Source organism: Pinus tabuliformis, chromosome 8 (genome assembly GCF_031772625.1).
Source record: "Pinus tabuliformis cultivar Carrire ecotype Pingquan chromosome 8, CPIR1, whole genome shotgun sequence".
Lineage (NCBI taxonomy): Eukaryota > Viridiplantae > Streptophyta > Pinopsida > Pinales > Pinaceae > Pinus > Pinus tabuliformis.
Window position 1 is genome coordinate 1,774,151,631 of NC_142294.1, and position 15,475 is coordinate 1,774,167,105.

Below are 15,475 nucleotides of genomic sequence, written 5' to 3' on the forward strand. Positions count from 1 at the left end.
GGGTTCGGCGATCATAAGATGCGCATACGTATGCACGCACTTTCATGCAAGCAAAAGCACATACATGTGGGAAAAATTATTTTTGGTCCATGGTATTTAGTCCTTGGGATTTGGACCTATGGTTTTGGACCATGGTATCTCGTCCGATGTGTTGGGTCCATGGTATTGATTCTTTATGGTTTTGGACCATGGCATTGAGTAAGGCCTAAGACTATAAAAAGGGAAGGAGATCATTTGGCAGAGGCATTCACTTAAGCATTGAATATCTTATGAAGAGAAAGATCTAGAATTGGGTTATGGTGCATAGCTGGATCTAAACCAAGGAGGAACCTAGGGGCAAGAAGAAGGATAAGTTCTATTGTTGGGTCAAGATCTTAAGGCTTGAATAGTAGTATCTTTGTGTGATTTTGATCTATTATATTTGGTGCATGACTTGATCTATAAATCTGATAATCTGGGTATAACTCATGTCTGAATAAGTGAAAAGGGTAAATTATCTTTTATAGATCTGTACGCAGGTTCGGCATAGCAGAGGCGTGTATACACACTGGTTTAGTAAGTCAAAGTAGCGTATACGCTGGTTGGTCTTAATACAGAAGTGTATGTATGCAGGTTATACATATTGAAGTAGTGTACGTCTCATGAAATATGTTTTAGCTACTTTTGTTTATTGCTGCAGTGTTTTGGGTTCAGGATTGGTTTCTGGTTACTAGTTTGGTTACAACATTCAGAGAAGTAATTGTTTGATTCCGTTTTGATTGAAGCAAAGGATATTGGTTGATGCAGATGTATTTGATGTTTTATTATTGTCATTGATGGATCCAGTCTGAAAATTTATGAAACGTGGTCCCTGGAAGAAAGGAGAAGGTTGTCGCCTTCTGTAGGTTAGCACCTACGTACTAGTACATTACCTAGTACAAGAGCTAAGGGGGTTGTAGCTCCCTTCCAGGAGAAGCTGGAAAATGAGAGAAGGTTGTAGCCTTCTGCAGGTAGAAGCCCACGCACTGGTATAAGACTATACCAGTACAGATCCATTGTAAAAAGAAGTTTCTAATTGAAATAAGATAGAGATGAATTGCAGCAGGTGGTTTTCACCCACATTGGGTTTCCACCTTATATCTCGTGTTCTTGTGTGTGACTGTTTGTTTTGTTTTATTGTTCCTGGTTACTGGTTATATGGTTCTGACACACAGATTAATGATCAACATCTGAAGAATAGATTAAATTATAAGTCTGCAAGTTATACGTGTGTGTTCTTAACTATAGTTGCGTATATATGCCATTTTCACTAACTGAAGTAGCGTATGCAAATATGATTATGAAATGAAAAATAATTAACTTGATAATACTGATTCACCCCCCCTCTCAGTATTATTTCCAACAACGCCTTATGTAGACCTTGTCAACTCGAGTTCTTTGTTGTTTCCTATTTGAATTTATATTCTTTAAGCTCTTGGACACCTACAATCTTGCAATTGTGAATCTCCTATGCTTTCATCTTGCAGCTCTTCTAAGCACAAAATTAAATTTAGAAATATGCTATATTTCCTTGTTGTATGCCTCAGGAGTTCAGGTTTTTTGTTTTTTAATTTATTTTTTATCCTTTAAGTTCTTGGATACCTAGAATCTTGTAATTGTGAATTTCATGTGCTTTCATCTTGTATCTTTTCTAAGCATAAAGTTGGCAGAGAAATATTCTTTGGTTCCCCGTTGGAGACCTTGGGAGGTCAATTTCTCTGCTGTTATTCATTTTATTTCCTGTTCTTACAACTGTTGGACACCTGCAATTTTGTAATTATGAATTTCCTTGACTTTCATCTTGCAGCTTTTGTAATCAGTAGCACAAAGTACAACCAAATCATTTGGGTTATATATAGATAAAATCTAACAACCCCCATTTCCATCAGTGGGGACTTGGTTGGTTGGTAAATTAAGGGTGCTTGTTGGTTTCCATAGATGTGTTATTTCTTATCAATTCTCTATTGTCAATGATGGATTATTAATTATTGTTTCATCACATTATAGAATAGTCAAGCCTTTTTGTATCTTTATACTGATCTTAAACCCATAGTACCCTAGAGTTAAACTAGATCTCTTTTTGTTTTCACATTCAATGATGTAAATTTTACATCCAAATTCATATTTCAAGCAATGTTTATAGTTTGGCATCTGTTACAAATCTACCATGCTGCAAAACTTGGCTATGGTTGAGTTGATACATTTTCTGATTAACTGATGTATGATATTTTTAAGTTGCTTTTCCTTGTCCTGATATTTGAAAGGCATAAAAGGAAAGAAGAATGGAATGGTTTATGATTGTTCAATTAATTAGAAATTAGTGGAATATATTATGAATATATAACTAATTTTTTCAATTATATATCACTGAAACACATGTTGAGTACTAAGAAATAGATAACTACCTACTTTTCTAATATGAATTTATTGTTATCTTATTTTCCATGTCTTCTACGTGTAAAAAATGGTGCAAAAGTGGATTTTATGCATCGAAGTGTTGTACTTTCCAAATACAATTCAAGCAGTTGTGAAATTTTTCCTTCAAAATATGGAGACAAATAATGTGCTCCACGAAAGGAGAGAAGTGTCTGGAAGGACGAAAAACAATGGAGCATACTACATTGCCCTTGTTGAAGGGATGTAAGAGGCAAAAAAACATGATGTCAATGATATTGAAGTTTTCACCAACTTGGAACTAATACGTAATCAAATGAAATAAATCTATTGGGTTCAAAAGGACAATTTAAAACCTCTTTATAGCAAAGCAATAAATTGGATTTGTCAATTTCAATATTTGACCATCTCTTACTTTGCAGACATCCAAAAGATGTCTAGTGATATAATGTCTAGAGCATTGTTAAGTGTAGACGTAGATGTCAAATATTACATAGGATAACTATCCACTGCAATAGAAATCATTGATCAACATCAAGATAGGTCCCCAGTATGCGAATGGGTTGTTGTTATCATTTTTCTTGGGTCTATCATGGCATGGTTCTTTCACTAAAGAAGAACCCGTTAATGCATTATTTTTCCCGAACTTGTAACAATTATGGTTTTTTGTATGGGTGACAAATTTATGGACTAATGTAATATATTCCATGTATATGGACAAATATATTTGAGAAAAGTAACTATTTCATGGTCTTGTGATTATCATTAAAACATTATTGTTACAATATGATTAGTTATGACACACATGCTTTTCTTCGAAATATTTTTCAACATATGTTGGTGCATTGAATAAGGTTGTGTTTATTTGTGGTTGGACAAGTTTGTCCATGCTAGCTTTTGTTCGCAATTGTTTTTAACCATTAATGGTGTAACATTAGATGTGATTGTATTGTTGATGACTTGTAATGGGTTTTGATGTATTGTAATCAAATACCTTGCTACCAATAATAGGTTACCACATACCCTATATTGGATATTTGAAGGACATTTCTTTTTTGGAATAAATTGATTTCTTCAACTATTATATGAACACTGAATGTACACTAAGAATTTTATTAAAAATGGCTCCCAAACACAACCAAAAAAGTAAATTAGGTGTGTTGGAAACAAGTTGAACAAAACCGATTTTTTCATTTATATATGCCTAATACATTCTTGTAACAGTTAAACTATTTCACCTGCCTTGAACATTAATGATGTTGTTGGAATCCATTGATATCTATGTTATTTTACCTGCTTTAGACATTACTAATGTTGTTGGCACCAATTGACATCTCTGCTTTAACTAATGGTTCCTCAACTAATGTTGTAATTATATGAGTAATCTCAGCCATGGTGGGCCTAGCTAATGGATTTTCTTCAACACATGACTTTGCAAGTTTGGGGAGGTCCAGAGCTTGGTTTATGGCATATAATTCATGCAATAAAGGATCCATCCAAACCTTCAATTCTTCTGTTGGATTGTTGGCTTCTAACAAAGGGCCTATGATTTTAGTCAAGAGAACATTTTTTGCCTTCATCAATCTTTGTGGTCACTTTCCCATGAGAAACGCATTTAGGAGCCATGTACATAGCTGTACCTAAGCTATTATGCTTGGTACCCATGCTGAAATTTGTTATTTTGGCCTTCAATTTTGCATTCAATATAATATTGTTTCTTGTGATGTCCTTGTGCACATAAGTAGGATGTTTGTGTTCATGTATATAATGCAATCCCATGGCCACATCAAGAAAGATATGGAGCCTCTAATCCCATGTCAAGAAGCGAGAACATGAGATTATAAATTTGTTTTTCATGACTAAACCGCCATGAATCCAATCATTGAGAGACCCACTTTATGCATATTCAAACACCAGGTAAGAATAATCCTCACCTTTATTGTAGATCCCTGGGAATCTAATATGATTATTTTGTTGAACCTGGCACAAAATTCTTAGCTCATCCAAGATCCCTTTCTTCACAAGCTTAATAGCCAAAGGAGTACCACTCAAGTACCATGGTAGAAAAAACCTTCTATTCTACAATTAGGAATGAATTTCTCAGTTGCTTTATTCAACTGATCCAATGTGTATGTAAGCATTAACAAATCTGTTGTGCCTGTCATTTGCTCCTTGAAAACATTTTTCCCTCTGGCACTTCTATCTTCTCGCTTGGGTATGATAGGCCTCTTGTAGTGAACTGTTGTAGGTTATTTGAAGGATTTGTTTTTCTTTATAGTGACCAACAAAAATTCTCCAATTGCACCTGTTGCTACAAGTATTCCCGTAATAATGCCAATGTATAGACCATGTTTTAATTTATTCTTCTTTATTTTATCCTTGATAACATTACTAAAGACATTATGAACTCCATGGATTGTTTCATATTGGAGTCTTTTCATATACAATTTTACAACATAAATATTGTTGGTCTAATAGGAAACATTTATGTGATTAATATAACTAATAAGAATGATGATGATACTAGTAATCCATCACAAAATAGTGCTCATTTAGTTGGAAACCATAGTGGTAAGGTTCCAAGTTCTGATCACATTTTAGAACAAAAATCCTTGGACTGAGTCATGCTAAATATATGTTTACAACTAAAATATATGAGGTATGTTAGTCACTCACATGGCATAAATATGCACAAGGTCCAGTTTTCTGAGGATCCTCAACAAGATTCAATTAATGAAGAATTATTTGATATTTAAAAAAATAGTTTTCTTCAAGTCTAAGTTAGATTTATCACATTCCTAACACATGAAAATACATATCATAAGTATAATGTATTTAGACTTGACAAAAACTCAGGCAATGCACTTAATCACATAATAGAGTAAATTTGATAATGGCTTGGATCTTAGAATTGTTAAAAAGTTGAGATCTTCATCTCATTTTTCTTATATTTATAGTTCCTTATGGTATACATGAAGATTTCATTTATAATACATACACTAGCTATGCTATGTGTGGAAAATTTATTTACAAACAATGATAAGAATACTTGTTGAATTCTAGCCATGAGTTTTCCAAGATGTTACACAAGACTTGACTGTTGAATCGGCTAGAACTTACGCAAATCATTATCAAGTTGTCATAACCTATGCAGTTGATATCAATTTTTTTTTCATAGTGTTGTTGAGACATTGAAGGGGGCATTGCTAAGACTTGAACCCACTTAGAATGTGTCTCATTATATTCCCATATTATCACATGGGCACTTTCCAAAAATTCTAGGAGGAATGCCACATATATATGTCCCCCACAATTCATAATGTCTAGAGAATACTCAAGTGGTGATGGTAAAAGAGGGGGGTATTCATACCACAAGCCTTTGTGAGTATTACAATCCACTACTTTCACCCCTCTTCAAAAAATATACTATATATTCACCACCATATCATGATGTCAAGATGGAATACTCCTTTGGAGGACTCCTCCTGACATCTAAAGCAACTACATTACCTCCTTTGTTCAAAAAATACACAGTTCCATCATCGCTGCCAAATTTTGTTTCAAATAGCATTTTCCATACCTTCTCTCCTTTATGTTACAACTTATAGATGGTTGACTCCAGTAATGTTTTGATGAATCATATACCTTCATCAAAAATGTAGGAAAATCACCATATATGAGTATTACCTTATATGAATTTTTAGATGCAACCATAGTGATAAAATGTATGGTCTGAGTAATATTTAGATGTGGTAATATGCAACACTGTCTAGTGAGAGGATTGCACATAATGAAATTTCCAAGAGATGAACCAAAACAAATAAGTCCTCCTATAGATGACATTGGATTGCACTTCACATTTTTTCTCAAGCAAGAGGGGATATTGATATGGTGCCATTTTTTTACCTTTATGTCATCTAAAATGCCTTGATCAAACTTGGAGTTCACCACATAGAACCATGGACAACATAATGGGACTTTTGAACAAGAATTCAAAAAATTTGGCGAATATATCATTGAATTCCATCCTTTTCACACTGAATCAAAATGGAAGAAGCGAGATACAGGAAACCGTGCAATCACCCTTGGTAATAAATATTCATGAATTTTAGCACAAGATATGTTATCTATAATCATAGAATCCTCACATAAAATTGATGCATTTAACTTTCTCCTCTTCTGTTTTGAGTTGCTTTCGTCATGACTTACCATATTACTTATTTTTAGGACTACAGGAACAAGTTGCTTCTCCATCACAATCCCTCAGTTTGAAGATGTTTTGGGCATAATGTTGCACATAAGAGGATGTTGTAAATAGTAACAAAGTTGCAAGAAATCTGCACTCAACAACTGAGCACAAGAAAAACAATGAGAATCACATTATATAAATCATATATATATATATATATATATATATATATATATATATATATATATATATATATATATATATATATATAGATATAGATATATATATTGTATTTAATTTTTATATGATACTTACTGTTGATATATTTGGTTCGATCATGAAATTTTGGATTCTTGGCCAATCAAATTGTAGAAGAATTGTCAATCGATAGAGGAGTTGAAGTCTTTCATTTCTCCTATGAGTCTTCAAGTATTTTTCAAAGTCAAATTATTTCTTTTGAAGCTAGAGTTGCTACAACATATTCGACTTCAGTGGTAGAATCAACAGGAATAAATTGTTTTTGTGATCCCCAACTAATAGTTATTGATCCAAGATTCATCAAACAACCAGAAGTTGAGACTCCATGCCTCTTATCACCATCAAAATTTGAATTTGAATAACTAGTAAGATGGAAGTCTGAAACTTTAGAATATTTGATGTCATATGTTTGAGTCCCTTTTAGATGTTTAAGTATTATTTTTACTTCTACCCAATGACCTTCACAAGATTGATGCATAAATATGGAAAGTACCCCTACAACAAAATTTATTTCGGGATGAGTAGTAGAGAGATAAATCAAATTTCCAATATGTTTCATGTACTCTGTTGGATCTTCAAATGGTTTTCCTTCCTCTGAAGTAAGTTTCAGAATTTGTTCCTTTAGAGTGGCAACATAATTAAAACCCATCATTCCATATTTGTTCAATAAATTTCCAACATACTTCCTCTGAGAGATAAAAATATGTTGAGGTTTTTGATCAAATTAAATTCCAAGATAATAATGATGTAAACCTAAATTTGTCATATCAAAAACCTTTTGCAATTCTTTCTTAACCGATGATATATAGTCATCATTGTTCCTTGTAATCATCAAATCATCAACCTAGACAAATAGATATACAAATAATCTTCTAACCTTCTACACAAAAAGAGTTGCATCATCTAGGTCAAAATGCTTATAATTCAAATTAAGAAGATGTTCAATTAGTTTCTCATACCATGCATGGGGTGCTTATTTCAAACCATACAAGGACTTCATCAGCTTGCATACCTTTTGTCCTTTCCATTTGAAAGAAAAACCTTTTGGTTGAAACATTTTAAACATCTTCCTTTGAATCTCCATTTAGGAAATTAGTTTTTACATCCATATGATGATTTTTCCATCAATTCTGTGCTGCAATAGAAAACAAGGTTCCAATAGTGCCTCATTTATCTATAGGACCAAATTTTTATGTGTAATCAATATCTTATTTGTGTGCATATATCTTTGCTAAAAGTTTTTCATTGTACTTGTAAAGTGAACCATCAACTTTATATTCCATTTTATAAACCCAATTGCAACCAATGGGTTTGATGCCATCAGAAGGATGTACCAACCTCCAAGTGACATTTTTAATGAGTGTATCATACTCCCTTTGCATTGCATTTTACCATTAATTACAACTAACATCTTATTCAAAACAAGTAGACTCACTATCAACAGAGAAATTATATTCAGAAACATGAGCATAGGTACCTGAAGAACATCTTTTCCCAATCCAGGAAAAATCAAAATTCTTTTCAGAGAAAAGAGAACAAAATTATATGTTGTAAATCCTATCAATAATATGCATAATGGCAGATCCTATTGAACAAGATCAATAATAACTAATGAAAGAGTTACCCTATAGTATTCTTTCCTACCTTTCTTTTTTTCCACTTTCCACCAACCACTAGAGTTGGGGGTGGATGATATAATGGTCCTTTGAGACTTAGTTATATTTGGCAGGATTTCTTTGTCATAATCTAAGCCATCCAAAACATGTGTTCGTTTGGTGTTGTTGCTTCTTTGGTGGAGGAAACAATATCATTCTGATGTTGTTGTGTAGTAGACATTGGAACTAAAGATGATTTTGGTATTGTTTCATCCTGATGCATAGTAGCCTGTGGATCATTTTTATTTGTGGTAGTATATGTAGTTTCTTCATCTTCTATTGGAGTTGTCTTTGATGAAGAAATATGCCAACCTTTTGGCTTTTGTGTTTGATTATCTTTTCTTTCTTTTTTATTTTGAGGACAAGTAATTTGAAGATGCCCAGTTTGTGGATATGTATAACATATGAAGGTTGTATTCTCATAGTCTAGGGGCTGGGACCACTGCTGATTGTTGTGGTACATCAAAATGTGATATGCTAAACCATTTTTTAGGTTACTTGAAGAACATCTTATTTCAAAATAATCATATTTTCTAATATGAGTCGATCTTCTTAGTGTTTATTCATCTTGTGAAGGAAGTTGCTCATCTTGTGGAGCAGGCTCTTCTGGAATGTAAGTACTTTATGTCCTCATAGAAACAATTCTATCATCTAATTTCTTTTTAGTAGAACCATTATCGTCATTTAGAGGAAAATTTATTGAAGGAAAATCCACTCATGGAAAATCCACAGACTGATCTAGAATGGGAATCCCCCGTTCAGGATGCGGAAGATTATTATCAGATTCATATTAAAATTTCATGGACATAAACTTGTCTAAACTATTAAGTTGTCTATTATAGAGTTGAGACTCCTGTGATCCATAATATGTTTGTGAGAATAATTTCAGCAAAATCACATAGAAAATCATTTTTTGATGCGTTTCGAACCAACCAGTGTGGTTCATCGTTAGGAAAAGTTGAAGAACAAATCTGAGCGATAAGTTAAAAAGGGAATGCAGGTCCTTCCAACAGCTATATTTGACTGGGTAATGTATAAAAAATTCTTCTAACGACTAGATTTGACCAGGGCCCAGGTGGGAGGGGTCAAGGTTGTTAAAAAATCTTTTAAATAAATAAATCTATATTATTAATTTAAATTAATATTATTATTCTTATAATTAGTATCAATATTAAGGAAATAATTCTATTAAGAGTAATATACTAATATTAAAATTCATAATTTTAGGGAAATCCATTGTTTTATATATATGTCAATATTATCATTATAAACTTCCCAAATAAATATTATTACTATTATTAATAAAAGTCTAGGGTAAAATATAATAGTAATATTATTATTATTAACTTCAAATTAATATTACTGATAATACTAGCCTAGGGTAAATAATCTATTATTACTAATTAATAATGTGAAATTCTATTAAAAGAATAATATTATTATTACTAAGTATTGTTACTATTTTTATTCTTTATAATTGTTAAAGATAATAGTGATATTGTTATAACTTTTATTATTAGGGTAAATTCATTCCTGAAAATAAAATTTACTTAATGTTAAAAATATATTAATAAGATAATACTAATAATATAATGGTCTAGGTTAAAAAATTCAATTATTACTAATTATAAAAATATTTTAATAAAGAGTAAATAAATAAAGTTAAAACCTGATCAAGGGAAGATATAAGAAAACAACAGATTAGAAACAGAGGAAAGCTAAAGAAACCAAAAGGCAAAAGAAGGAAAAAATGATGAATGGGATGAAGAGGCTAAGAAGAAAGGGCTGGGGCAGCTACTAATCTTCCAGCTATCATCCCTATTGAGATTATTAGGCCTTTTCTCAATTTCAAGGGCTTCCCTAAATTTTCGATGGTGAAACTGTGCAACTTTCGCAATAACACAAGCCTCTTTGATACAAACATGATGTTTAGTCTTCTCGGCATGCTCTGCAAGGGCGGAGGACTTGGCCCTCCCATGCTTTAAGTCTGCCGAGTGCTCACTAATCCTCTGATTAATAGAATGACCAGTCTCACCAATGTATGGGGTCCCACAGGAACAAGGAATGACATAGACACCTTTCATGTCTTTAGGGTCGACAGGATCTTGAACTGATCACAGGGAGCTATGAATGGTATTAATAGGTCTAAAAGTCGAGGGAACATTGTGCTTCTTAAGAATCTTGGAAATCCTATCAATGGTCCCTTGGATGTAAGGGAGGTGAACCCCCAGGACCCGGTCTTTAATATCTTTATGGACTGAAGCCTCCTTTTGGGCCTTGAGGAAGGCTTTTTGACCCAGGTGTCTACTATAACCATTTTTAACGAAGACATCTAGGAGATGAGCCTTCTCCTTTTCCAAGTTCTTTTCATTAGAGATTCTTAATGCACGGGTAGCAAGCGTGTTGAGAATGCCCAACTTTTGAGCAGGGAAATGATGGGAGCTAGTGTGGAGATATTGATCAGTATGAGTCTTTTTCCGAAATACCTGGTGGGAGAAGGAACCATCATTATTCTTAGAGATGAGAACATCAAGGAACGGAAGACAACCATTGACTTCCTTTTCCATAGCAAATTTAATGGAAGAGGACTGATTACTGAGATGACGGAAGAAAAGATCCAACTCATCATGACCATGAGACCAAACTAGACCCGTGTGATCTGTAAATCTCTTCCATAGCTTCGTTAAGAGACAGGAAAAGGCCAAAGCTTTGGACTCAAAATCTTCCATAAAAATATTAGCGACAACAGGGGAGAGGTGGGAGCCCATGGCAACCCTACAAGTTTTCTCATAGAACTCTCCTTCGAAGTAGAAAAAGGTGGAAGTAAGGCACAACTCAACTAACTTAGCGGTATCTGGGTCAGTGAGCTTGTTGATAACCTCCATGGCCTCATTGATGGGAATACAAGTGTAAAGGGAGACCACATTGAAACTCACCAAAATGTCCTCGGGGTTAAGCTTTATTCTCTTAAGATCATAAATAAACGATGCAGAGTCTTTGAAGAAGGACTCCGCCCGACCAACCAAGGGTCTAAGCTTCAAGGCGAGGAATTTGGCAAGAAGGTAAGTAGGACCACCTATGGTATTGACAATAGGTCTCAAGGGAACCCCCTCTTTGTGGATCTTTGGAAGGCTGTAGATCCTAGGTGTAATGGGGTTGCTCTCTATCAGTTTTTGGGATAAAGAATTAGTGGAATTACAAGACTTGATTGCAAGAGCAATTTCTCTAGAAATCTTCTTTAGAGGATTCTTGGAAAGCTTTTTATAGCTTCCACTATTGCAAAGATGATCTAACATCTTGTTGCGGTAATCTTCTCTGTCAAGGATGACGACTGCCCCTCCTTTATTAGCTTTTAGGACTACGACATCGCGATTCTAGTTTAAGGTTTTGAGAGCCTCAAACTCAGCCTTGCTGATATTACTTCGGGGAGGTTTTGCCTTCCTCAGGGCCACGACACAATCTTGCCTAATCATGTCCTTAGTTTTATCAGGAAGGCTCTTAATACCAAATTCCACGTTGCAGATGATGTCTTCAACCGGAATTTTCTTAGGAGCTAAGGAAAAATTAAGACCCTTACCTAAGAGATTGAAAACAGATGGGGGAAAGGAAAAGCTGGATAGATTGACCACTTTATTGCTAGGAGGTAGAGGGCAAGAATATCTTCCACGATTATGATCAAGGTTATGATTGTCGTTATTAATACTAATATTGTAATAATTATTTTTATTGTTACTAAGAATATCCTTATTATTATTATTATTATTATTATTATTATTATTAGTATTATTAGTATTATTATTATTATTATTATTATTATTATTATTATTTATTTCACTATTTATTAATAATATTATTATTATTCTTATTCTTTTCTATACAATATATATTACTAAAAATAATATTATTACCATTATTATCCACTCTGTAATTATTGTTAACAGGAGAATCATCACTGAGAAACCTAACAAAACTACCATCGTTGAGATTAGAGAGGTTCTTACCTATAAGCTTATTGTCAACCGACTCACTTGCAAGAGCCTGCATGCCACCTTGACATCCATCACACTTCTGTTGCCGAGAAGGGGACAAAGACTCGAAGGAGGTTACATGTCAGAATGGAAGAGGGCATTCACCATTTGATGGAGAGGCAAGGATCGGATCAAGGGCTGGGAGGACCGAATTTGTGCCCTTTACCTCCTAACAATAAAGTGGTCAATCTGTCCATCTTTTCCTTTCCGCTGTCTTTTTTCAGTATCTTAGGTAAGGGTCTTAATTTTGCCTTAGCTCCTACGAAAATTCCAGTTGAAGACATCATCTGCGACGTGGAATTTGGTATTAAGAGCCTTCCTGATAAAACTAAGGACACGATTAGGCAAGATTGTGCCGTGGCCCTGAGGAAGGCAAAACCTCCTCGAAGTAATATCAACAAGGCTGAGTTTGAGGCTCTCAAAACCTTAAACCAGAATCGCAATGTCGTAGTCCTGAAAGCTGATAAAGGAGGGGCAACCGTCATCCTTGACAGAGAAGATTACCGCAACAAGATCTTAGATCATATTTGCAATAGTGGAAGCTATAAAAAGCTTTCCAATAATCCTCTAAAGAAGATTTATAGAGCAGTTGCTCTTGCAATCAAGTCTTGTAATTACACTAATTCTTTATCCCAGAAACTCATAGAGAGAAACCGCATTACACCTAGGATCTATGGCCTTCCAAAGATCCACAAGGAGGGGGTTCCCTTGAGACCTATTGTCAATACCATAGGTGGTCCTACTTACCTTCTTGCTAAATTCCTCACCTTGAAGCTTAGACCCTTGGTTGGTTGCGCGGAGTCCTTCGTCAAAGACTCTACGTTGTTTGTTGATGATCTTAAGAGAATAAAGCTTGAGTCCGAGGACATTCTAGTGAGTTTCGACGTGGTCTCCCTTTACAGTTGTATTCCCATCAATGAGGCCATGGAGGTTATCAACAAGCTCACTAACCCAGATACCGCTCGGTTAGTTGAGTTGTGCCTTAGTTCCAACTTTTCCTGCTTCAAAGGAGAGTTTTATGAGCAAACCTATGGGGTTGCCATGGGCTCCCCCCTATCCCCTATTGTTGCTAATCTTTTTATGGAAGATTTTGAGTCCAAATATTTGGCCTCCGCCCGTCTCTTACCGAAGATGTGGAAGAGATTTGTAGATGACATGGGGGTAGTTTGGTCTCATGGTCATGATGAGTTGGATCTTTCCTTTCGTCATCTCAATAATCAGTCCTCCGCCATTAAATTCACTATGGAAACGGAAGTCAATGGTTGTCTTCCATTCCTTGATGTTCTCATCTCTAAGAATAATGGTGGTTCCTTCTCCCCCCAGGTATTTCAAAAAAAGACTCATACTGATCAATATCTCCATGCTAGCTCCCATCATTTCCCTGCTCAGAAGTTGGGCGTTCTCAACACGCTTGCTACCCGTGCATTAAGAATCTCTGATGAAAAGAGCTTGGAAAAGGAGAAGGCTCATCTCCTAGATGTCTTCATTAAAAATGGTTACAGTAGACACCTGGGTCAGAAAGCCTTCCTCAAGGCCCAAAAGGAGCCTTCAGTCCATAAATATCTTAAAGACCGGGTCCTGAGGGTTCACCTCCCTTACATCTAATGGACCACTAATAGGATTGCCAGGATTCTTAAGAAGCACAAAGTTCCCTCGACCTTTAGAGCTCTTAGTACCATACATAGCTCCCTGCAACCTGTTAAAGATCTTGTCGACCCTAAAGACATGAAAGGTGTCTATGTCATTCCCTATTCCTATGGGACCCCATACATTGGTGAGATTGGTCGTTCTATTAATCAGAGGATTAGTGAGCACTCGACAGACTTAAAGCATGGGAGGGCCAAGTCCTCCTCCCTTTCAGATCATGCTGAGAAGACTAAACATCATGTTTGTATTGAAGAGGCTCGTGTTATTGCAAAAGTTGCGCAGTTTCACCATCGAAAATTTAGGGAAACCCTTGAAATCGAAAAAAGGCCTAATAATCTCAATAGGGATGACGGTTGGAAGATTAGTAGTTACTGGATCCCAGCCCTTTCTTCCTAGCCTCTTCATCCCATTCATCGTTTTTTTCCCTCCTTGGCCCTTTGGTTTCTTTAGCTTTCCTTTGTTTTTAATTCGTTGTTTTCTTATATCTTCCCTTGATCAGGTTTTAACTTTGTTTATTTACTCTTTATTAAAATATTTTTATAATTAGAAATAATTGAATTCTTTACCCTAGACCATTATATTATTAGTATTATCTTATTAATATATTTTTAACATTAAGTCACTTTTATTTTTAGGAATGAATTTACCCTAATAATAAAAGTTATAACAATATCACTATTATCATTAACAATTATAAAGAATAAAAATAGTAACAATAATTAGTAATAATAATATTATTCTTTTAATATAATTTTTCACATTATTAATTAGTAATAATAGATTATTTACCCTAGGCTAGTATTATTAGTAATATTAATTTGAAGTTAATAATAATAATATTATAATTATTTTTCACCCTAGACTATTATTAATAATAGTAATAATATTTATTTGTGAAGTTTATAATGATAATATTTAGCATATATATAAAACAATGGATTTCCGTAAGATTATGAATTTTAATGTTAGTATATTATTCTTAATAGAATTATTTCCTTAATATTGATACTAATTATAAGAATAATAATATTAATTTAAATTAATAATATTATTAATAATATAGATTTATTTATTTAAGAGATTTTTCATATTTAAAAACCTTGACCCCTCCCACCTGGGCCCTGGTCAAATCTAGCCGTTAGAAGTTTTTTATCCGTTTCTCGGTCAAATATAGCTGTTGGAAGGACCTGCATTCCCTACTTAACTTATCGCTTAGATTTGTTCTTCAACTTGTCCTGACGATGAACCACACTAGTTGGTTCGAAACACGTCGACAAACGATTTTC

General features: G+C 34.2%; 1 protein-coding gene and 1 pseudogene across 1 annotated transcript; one reads left to right on the forward strand and one right to left on the reverse strand.

Annotated features, from left to right (window-relative positions):
* Positions 1–5,439: 5,439 nt before the first annotated feature.
* Positions 5,440–6,711, reverse strand: LOC149243268 (F-box only protein 13-like; annotated as a pseudogene).
* Positions 6,712–12,629: 5,918 nt separating this feature from the next.
* On the forward strand, positions 12,630–14,585 carry LOC149243269 (uncharacterized). Its single transcript, XM_089371163.1, has 2 exons — positions 12,630–13,507; positions 14,162–14,585. Exons 1-2 carry the CDS (start codon positions 12,630–12,632, stop codon positions 14,583–14,585), a joined length of 1,302 nt encoding a protein of 433 aa, XP_089227289.1.
* Positions 14,586–15,475: the final 890 nt, after the last annotated feature.

Bases quoted from the DNA above. Each gene is read 5' to 3' on its own strand.
- LOC149243269 (XM_089371163.1), top strand. From the start codon at position 12,630: ATGGAAGAGGGCATTCACCATTTGATGGAGAGGCAAGGATCGGATCAA. The intron at 13,508-14,161 runs GTTAGTTGAGTT...GACCACTAATAG, and splicing joins ACTAACCCAGATACCGCTCG to GATTGCCAGGATTCTTAAGA.